This window comes from Octopus bimaculoides, chromosome 2 (genome assembly GCF_001194135.2).
Source record: "Octopus bimaculoides isolate UCB-OBI-ISO-001 chromosome 2, ASM119413v2, whole genome shotgun sequence".
Classification (NCBI taxonomy): domain Eukaryota; kingdom Metazoa; phylum Mollusca; class Cephalopoda; order Octopoda; family Octopodidae; genus Octopus; species Octopus bimaculoides.
This window is the reverse complement of record NC_068982.1, coordinates 99,697,474-99,707,272: the sequence shown is the minus strand read 5'-3', so window position 1 is coordinate 99,707,272 and position 9,799 is coordinate 99,697,474. Positions and strand designations below refer to the sequence as shown.

Here is a 9,799-nt window from a genome sequence, read left to right as displayed (position 1 = left end):
GGTGGCACATGAGATGCACCATTTTGAGCGTGGCCGTTGCCAGTACTGCCTGACTGGCTCCTGTAGGATTTTCGAGCGAGATCGTTGCCAGTGCCCCTGGACTGGCTTGTGCGGGTGGCACATAAAAGACACCTTCGAGCCTGGCCGTTTTCGTGCGGGTGACACGTAAAAGCACCCACTACACTCTCTGAGTGGTTGGCGTTAGGAAGGGCATCCAGCTGTAGAGACTCTGCCAAATCAGACTGGAGCCTGGTGTTGCCATCCGGTTTCACCAGTCCTCAGTCAAATCGTCCAACCCATGCTAGCATGGAAAGCGGACGTTAAACGATGATGATGATGATGATGATGATGTTGCTCAACGACATTTTGCAAAGAGTTTAGGTGTTAAGACTGGGATTCTAGAAGATTGAATCATACCATAGCTTGACACTGATTGGCTACGTAATAGACCAATCACACGAAACAATTGTGACTCAGTTGTGATGTCTGGCCAGTTATCTAGTGATTCAGTTTCGGATCCTGGCTACAGCTTAATGTGTTTGATAAGTCAGTTTATCAGTTTGAGTGCACGTTCACTAAGTTAGTGGTGTTATATTACCTTTATTGCAAAATTTGCTCTGCAAAAATTTAAGATGTAAAACTGATTCCTCATTTTAAAGATAATAGCTTATTGATGTTTGACTTTGACCAGACCTATAATTTAAAGAATTCCAGCTGTGACTGTGTTGGTTTTTACTCACTGTATCCAAGACTTCCTTTTTTAAAGATAGTAAGGTATGATTTGAAGGAGAATTGGCTGCTTTTTGTAGTATCCTATCATTCCCTTGAATGCTGTTGAAAATGAAATAAAAGTGAATCACAGTAGATCGTTGTTGGAATTGCTGAAAGTCACATATTTTTAAAGTTGGTACAATCGAAATTACCTATTAATATTTTGTAATTCTTGTTGTATTATAGGATTGGAGACTAATGGTAAAGCAAAAAGAGTTCAATTTACTATTGAATTCAGTTGAGAAAAAGTATGTATTTTTTGTCTTTTCATTTTTGCTAAATTTCCCCTTTGTTGTCTCCCTTGTGATTCAAAGCAGAACATTTAACTGACATTTGTATGTCATCTTGTCTTGAATGTGAAACATGTTAATGTTTAGGATTTCAAAAACTGTGGTCTCCATCTGTTAGACTAGGGAGTTTTTATTATATATGGTTATAATGCCTTAGGGAGTTTGTTGAATGAGAATTCTTAGTAGCTTCCTAGTCTTGTGACAATAGAATTGGTACAGATACAAAGGCAGTGAAGTAGAGCAGGTTCATGTTGTAGAACTACATTGTAACTGATATTTAGAGGAGACAATGTGAATAATTCAGTAGTAGCTGCAAAGAGATAAATAGTGGTGATGAGGTATTCAAGCAGCATCTTAGAGTATAAGGTGAATAGAAATGAGTAAGGCCAGAGAAACCAGAAGTGTGAGTGGGTGAATGTGTATGAGGGGTGCAAGAGGTAAGGAAATGGGAAAGAGTTAGGTAACACCTATAAAAATCCGGTAGGTTTGATGGGTGGATATAGGTAACAATGGATGAGTTTAGGAAGGTGGGGATGGATGTGTAAGAAGCAAACAGGTTATCAGCAGGAGGATGAAATTGATAATGCAATTGACAGTGAGGAGGACCAGAGAGATGACATGTGGTTGGGTAGCCTGTATGAGGAGAGATGATTTAGTGGCCCAGTGGTGTGGAGAATGGAGGGGCGGGATGATCAATGTAATGTGTGAGTGTGGAGAATAATATTAACAAGTGAAATGGTTCAAGGTTGCAATGAGAAAGGAAAAGTGGTTATCAAGAAGGAAGGAGAAATCGTGGTGGGGTGATATGCTGAGGAGACTGGACAAGGGGCCCATTTTGTACACACACACACACACACACACAGTGCTTCCAGAAGTCTGTTTTGTTATGATGGATGGGCTTTCTTCCTCCCTGAGAACCACATGCCACTAGAAATTCTGGTCCTTTGTCATCTCTTCTGTGAGGTTTAGGGTCCTGAATTCAGCTTCCAACTACTTTGTCCTGTTCAAAATAGTGTCCAACTGTTGGGGCTGACTTTTAGCTCTTTCATTCCGATCCACTTCAGTTCACCTATACTAAAATGTTTGTATTTAAATTGAGATCTTGATCACATGGTAGTATGAAATTTTTATTTGTGAATATAACATTCACCAATATATTAATTTATATATATTTTATTAAGACCTTTCAAAAAATTTATCATGTTGAAAATTAATTGTAACAGATAGGTAGTCCATTAATTAGAAATATATCCCTGGAAGACTTAATCTTGAAGTCAATAGATAACAGTTTAACAGGTTAATTCTGCAGGTTATAAATCCTTTTCTCTCTAATATTCTTTGTTCATTAAAAAGAAATTATTAACTGTTTTATTTTTCAGGATTGCCTTTCATGAGGGCTTAAGGCGTGGCTGGTTGTCTTATACTGACATCTGGACCCTGGCACAAGGAGCTTGTTACAGTGACTTGTGTAAACGCACTGGTCAAGAACTTTTGGAGGTGAGTTACCATCTGGTCCAGTGGGTTTCAATTGGAGTCCATATAAGATTTTGTTGTTAAAATCTATCTGCAATAAATTGGTTATACTTCTACAAAACATAAAATACTTTAACAATTTTTTAAAATACAATTTCTAATAATATTTGATTCTAAAAATATACGATTTTTTAAACATCGAATGTCTAGGAGGGTCCATCCAAGTAAAATAGGAATCAATGGGTTTCATTGGTAAAAAATGGTTGAGAACCACTGATCTAATCAAATCCTGTAAGGCAATTATGTACTCTCTTGTTATGTGTTGTTGGCACTCCGTCGCTTACAACAACGAGGGTTCCAGTTGATCTGATCAACGGAACAGCCTGCTCATGAAATTATGCAAGTGGCTGAGCACTCCACAGACACGTGTACCCTTAACGTAGTTCTCTGGGATATTCAGCATGACACAATGTGACAAGGCTGACCCTTTGAATTACAGGCACAACCAGAAACAGGAAGTAATAGTGAGAGAAAGTTGTGGTGAAAGAGTACAGCAGGGTTCGCCACCATCCCCTGGCGGAGCCTCGTGGAGTTTTAGCTGTTTTCGCTCAATAAACACTCACAACGCCCGGTCTGGGAATCGAAACTGCGATCCTATGACTGCGAGTCCGCTGCCCTAACCACTGAGCTCATTGCGCCTCCACTCTTTTGTTATGTAGGTTGGGTGAAAATGTGTTATACAGTGTTAGGCTATGTGCATGAAACAAGTGAGTGAGTGAAGAATGACATGATGCTCATGAAGTTGTATTGTAAATCCAAACAACAGTTATACTAATCATATAAAAACAGATATCCATTTGTTTTCTAAAGCTGACTCAGATGCTATTGTTAAAAGATTTCTTTGTTCCTTGAAATTTATATGATACTATATTTTATATATTTATTGCTTTAGTGCCATTTTTTTATACCTGCTTGTGAGGTAATATTACTTCTGGAGTACTTGTATTTTGTATCTAAATAATATCCATCCTACCGTCAAGTATTCTTCTGTGAAGTAAAAGTGGAGCATATATTTTGCTCAGTCATACAAACTGGAACTAGCAGTTCTTGCGCAGATTGTTGCATCACTGACCATTATCCTACTTGCTGTATGATAATACTTTTATCACTTAGTCTGAGTCTTTCATTGATATTATTGTGCGTGTTGATTGTCACATATTTGTAGCAATTCAACTGCGGGTAGTTATAGTTTGTCTGATAAAAAAGTTCATGTGAAAGTAGTCTACTATTTGCTAACTCTGTTGATAGCAATAGAACTTTTAAAATGCCATCATATTTTTAGCTTATTTATGAGAGCATATTATCCTAATAATATTTAGAATACTAAATGTATAGTTATTTTATAGCAGATATTTATTTGAAAGAATATTTAGTTATTTTAATTATTCAAGTAATTTCTTTGAAGAAAACTGATGTTAATAAAATATAATTAGGAAGGAAAGTATTTCAGATTTGAATGATTTAAATCAAATCTTTTAATAATAAATCAATCTATGATGTTACCTTTCTGTTTCTTTTTTGTAGATCTTTGCTGCAAGTTCTGTGGCTTATGTTGCTGGTGTGTTGACTCTTCTGGCATCTTCCCTGTTAACAATGTCATTGACAACTAGGTTGACTGCTTTGATTAGCCATCCTGCAACTTCCTCTTTGCTTCCTAATCATCACCCGTTGCTGCCTGAATATTGCTCTACTAATCCATATGAGATAGATGAGGTAATATTTGATCCAACACTTAACATGGAGAGTCTGTATGGCATTGAAGATTCTTTAGTTTGGAAATCTTTGATTTCCTATGATATCTTTCTGAAACAGATATCACCTAAATGCAAGGCAGAAAATGTTTGTCAGTTAATCAGTGCCAGTGACCAGAGCAATTGTATTAGTGCAGCTACATCCCCCCAGGTATCTTTGAATCAAGAAAATGAATCTGAAATTTGGACTCTGCATAAACTGTTGGAAATGACTCAGGCTAGTGCTGTTATGAATAACAACCAGCAAAAGAAGAGTGGTGAGTCACAGGATAGAATATTGCTTGAAGATAACATTCCTTCTGAACAACCACAAGAAACGACTGCTGATGATGGTCATTTGTCAAGATTAGTGCCACATGTGTTTATTAGTACTGCATTACTGAATCTTGCTGCTTTGTTTTCACTGAAATCACCAACGCCACATGAATTTGACAAGGAAGTCGGTCACTGCAAACACTGTCGAAGCCATCACCATTCAGTATCTTCTCCAAAAGTTAATGCATCCTTTCCACGATGCCAAAAAGAAGCTGCTCAATCGATGAAATGCTCTTGGTCTCAAATTCGAAGCTGCTTAAGATCTCGAAAGTCACCTGAAAACGAAAGTCCTTTAAACTCTGATTCTGAAAATTCTTCCTTACCCACTGCTTTTGCTTCACTACCAACTTCTTGTCCCTTGACAGTTTTACCACCTCCGTTACCAAATTACCAACTGAATGACCCTGTCTTAAACATCCCAAATTCTTCTCAATCTTTTGCAAGGTTAACACGCTATGAAAGTTTCTCCAATTGTTCTGATACTGATGGAGGGACACACAATCGAAATCATGTCTATGAAAAACAGAAGGAAAACTCTTTGGCTTTCAAGGTTCCAAACTTCTCTCGTTCCTCTATCCGGTCATGTTCCAACCTGGTGTCCTCATCCCATCTACGTCCACCTGGGATCACTAATTTAATTATTCATTCCTGCTAGATTAAGATAAGATAACTCTTGTGTCACCTTTAGCTAAACCCGACTATTATTGGCTTTTTTGTAATTTTCTAATTAATTTATAAAACTCCTCCCTATATGTTACCCTGTTGATCCTTCCCAGAATTATAAATCTTCAGATTGTCTAAGTGCCTTCTGAGATTTTGAATCCCATACAAAAAGCAGAAAGGGAAAAATAGCATTACACTTGCTATCTTTTTTTTAAGTGTGTTAATGTTTTTCCTTGATTTAAGAATATAGTAATTATAAGCAGAAATAGAGATAAGGGTGAGTTAGATGCATTTTTGTTAAACCTTCCCCTTTTCAATATTCAATATTATGTTTGTAATTTTTGTCATTTTATTGGTTTGGTTTTAAAAAAATGGAGAATATTTAAGTTCTGTTTATATATTTTATTTAGCTTTTTGAAATTTATAACTGAACTTTTGGGTTTGCTTTTTATTTTTTAGAAATCTGATGACTTCATAAAATATGATTTATGACAGTTCTATGTGTTAGATATGACCTTTAGTTGATAGTGACAAATACACATACACTAAAACACATACATGCATATAAAAATATATTTATATATATTCAGTTGCTTCTACATCACTATAATGTAGGCACTTGCATAGGAACTCTGTGAGGTTGATCAACCTCATAGAAAATGCTGTGGTGTCTTAAATTTCCCACTTATGTCCTAAAAATGTCAGAATGTGCAGTATCATATTCAACTAGATGTGGATATAGCATATACAACGCTATAGTCCTGTGTGCCACATCCAAATAGTCAGCTGACTACATGTCAGAAGTCTGCTCAAAGCTGGCCTGCAGTCTAGTGATTCTGGATTGATATTTTAATTTTATATTCTACTTATTCTATATTATTCTGAGTTATTTGAAATTATTCTAAATTTACAATAATTCATAGATTGTAAAACTTGTGCTCAGTGTTGATTATCACATTTTGTTATTCTGGTTAGTGTTTAACCAAAGACATTTTCTTCATGACCTTCCTTTTGTTTTAATGATATCTAAGATCCTTACTATCTTTTAAGATTCAAACTATCCAACCCATTCCAGCATGAATAATGGGTGTTAAATGATGATGATACATATATGTTTGTATATATGTACAGATACTAGCTACGACTGGTGTAGTGTATCTGTTAGCTATCTTTATATATTTGTAATATGTACAACTCTGATGTATATTTGTGAGAGCTAGAGGTAGCTTAAATGGTGTGTATGTATATATTGGCAGATTGTTAGAGCACTCGAGGGAAAACCTTATGGTATCTGTTCCAGCCCTCTACTTTCTGACATCAAAGCCTATGATGTTGTTACTAGCCGGCTGTATCAACCTTGCCTTTTCTTTGGACATTATCTGTGATGTAGAGAAGGAAGACCAGTAGTTGAGTTGGCTATATATATATATATATATATATATATATATATATATATATATATATATATATATATATATATATATATATATATAAAAAGGGTATATACATGTATATGTGAGGGTTTATACATGCATATGTGAGGACACATACATTTTTGTATGTGTTCGTAAGTATGTACTTCTATAAATCTATCTCTATTTTTGTATGTGTGTGTATATGCATATACATGCTCATAAACATATATACTTTGTGTGTGTGTGCATGTAGATACAAAGTAAATAGATCTCCGATGGTTTCAATGGTGCGTATGATAGTGGAAGTGGCTGAGAATTCCATAGACGCTTGTATCATTAATGTAATCCTTAGTTAATCCTTACTTCTTGGCACAGCCAGCATGATGCAGTGTGTGACAGAATGAAACTTTTGAATTGCATGTACTGTCCATTTCTGTGTTTCCAATTTCCAGATCAGGCCTGGGTTGATTTGAGTTTACGATAAAAGGCACTTGTTTAAGATGCCACACAGTGAAATTGAACCTGCAAAGTTTATGATGACTTGGCAAACTTAACCATTTGGTCATGGCCATGTCCATGTTTACACACATGAATATCATGCTTGCTAGATCCAGCTGTCATCACACACACACACACACACACACACACACACACACACACACACACATGCATGCATGCAAGTGCGCCATGTGTACAAAGAGCTGAAGCATAAATTATGCTCTATTGAATATGTTCGTTAGGAAATTTTCATATTACCTCAGTTTTTATCAGGAAGTTAATTCAGTCCCCTTCATAGACTGATTTCATGGGAGTCACATTGTACCATGTTATACCATTTGTTCTAATACTATGGATTAACTGAATCTGCTGGTTAAAATTATAATCGATGGTTACATGCTGTAGTTAAAACTTAATAGGGTTTTTTATTCTTGGGATATGCTTGCAAACTGCAAATAGCTTGATAGTCAATTCCATGGCCTTTCATGATCAGTAGGTATCTGTTTTAGCCTAAGTTGGTGATAATTTGTGATACTTGTACCTTTGTCAAAGGCATTAACATAAGAAAGTGAAATAACTACAACTAAATATCAAATCTGGTGCTTTTGTTTGGCGGGAGGTTATTGCTTATGTTATAGCAGTTGCCTATAGTTAACAAATCCACGTGATTTATTGGAATTCTTATTAACTAGAGCAGTTTTGTGTTGTGATGTTTCTACACACTATTTATCCACTTATAAATGGTAACTTTTAAACTGTTCCATTTATTACTTTTGATTATATCAGCTGGCATCTTAGCTCATATGTAGACTGGTAACTCTAATAGGAAATAGTTGTATGTTTTTCAAGTTGAAATTCTAGTTTTTCTCCCATTGAATAATGATGCTGTTACAGAAAATTGCTAGTTTCTTTGGCCTCTGCTACTGTGTTGTAGAACTATGACAATTGTTTACCATGTTAATTATGCTGTTTAACGAGGATGTCTGAAGCTATTAAGACACAAATACACACAAAACCTTTTAAGTTTGATTGTTCTGTAAGAATTCAGCAAAATATATGCACAGAAGGGTTATACACTTTCAGATACTGGTCATTTGACATGGGGATTTTATAATGATAATTATAATTGTAATGAACTTATTGTATATAGTGCTTAGGTGCACTGCAACTTAGAAAAAACTCAAAACTGCATGAACAGTACATAGAATATACACAGGAAATGCTTGCTAGATCGGCTGTCATTGCACACACACACACACACACACAAGAAGAAATGGGAGTGAGGTGGGGTGCATCAAGTGCACTTTTGGTAAATTTCAGGAAGCATGGAAGTTTTAAAGGACGAAGTGCATCAATTGTAACAACTGATGCAGTCGAGACACTACACCCTTCAAAACTACAGCAGTATAGCACTGTTAATACTGATGGAAACACATTTATACTGTAACTTCCCATTTACCATGCTTCAGACTTTGAATTTGTGTAAAGAAGAATTGTACAGAGGTTTTACCATTAATTTTCTTCATATTATTTAAAATAGGTACATTTTAAAAAAATTAGTTTTATCGATAATCTTTACCTAAAATGTGAACTGATCTGATCTCATATTTTATCAAGTTGTCAGATTAATAATGCTTGATATATTACCACACTCTTGCTCTTCATCTGGAGTAAGCAAGGTAGCATTTTCCATCTCTTTAATAACAAGTTTCTGAAGTCCATTCTTACCTTGTGAAAACCAAAAGTTCATCCAAACATATGTTATGGTTTATCATTTATTCTATTAATTTTTAAGCCTATATTTTGTTATACCCTTCTCTCCACAAGCTTTGTTTTAATGTAAATTTAGCAAAAGGAAATACATACATGAGTAAAAAATGACATTTTTGTGTTAACTTGAAATATAACCTAACATTTGAATGTATCCTAGAAACCTGTATTATCTGATAGAAGTGACTGGAAGCAAATAATAAAGGAACAAGAAAATTCTTCTTGGATGCTATGATTTACCTTTGGTGTCTTATTAATTTTCATGGTTTTGAATTTATTTTCATCATCACCCTCATTTAATGTCCATTTTCCTTGGCAAAAAACAGGTTGGTAGGACAGTTTTTTGCTTTTCTATTTTCTTTTATATAAATAAGATGCTTAAAACATTTCAAAGAAGACTTAGAAGGGATTTTAATAAATAGTATTGCAAAAAATGTGGCAGGTGCCCTTTTATGATGTGACAGTCTTAATGAAAATACAAGTTTCAGGAATGTGGTTGTTCTTTTAGAACAAACTAGACTGCAGTAGATACCACGAGAGAAGTTCTATTGGCTTTTGGTGCAAAATGCATGCTTCTTTATATTTACTGCAGCATAGTTTATTCTAACAAACACCCACATTTAAGTAGGGATAAATATTCATCATCATCATCATCATCATCGTTTAACGTCCGCTTTCCATGCTAGCATGGGTTGGACGATTTGACTGAGGACTGGTGAAACCGGATGGCAACACCAGGCTCCAATCTAATTTGGCAGAGTTTCTACAGCTGGATGCCTTTCCTAACGCCAAC

At 35.4% G+C, this 9,799-nt stretch overlaps 1 protein-coding gene across 2 annotated transcripts in view; it reads left to right on the top strand.

Moving 5' to 3' along the window:
* LOC106868821 (uncharacterized) overlaps positions 1–9,246 on the top strand; it is a 27,449-nt gene extending 18,203 nt beyond the window's left edge. For both annotated transcript variants that reach the window (XM_014914239.2, XM_052978520.1), the window contains exons 6-8: positions 958–1,019; positions 2,441–2,558; positions 4,119–9,246. In XM_014914239.2, the coding sequence (XP_014769725.1) occupies positions 958–1,019; positions 2,441–2,558; positions 4,119–5,315 (1,377 nt within the window). In that variant the 3' untranslated portion in view covers positions 5,316–9,246. The remainder of the gene's footprint in view (positions 1–957; positions 1,020–2,440; positions 2,559–4,118) is intronic.
* The last annotated feature ends 553 nt before the right edge of the window (positions 9,247–9,799 follow it).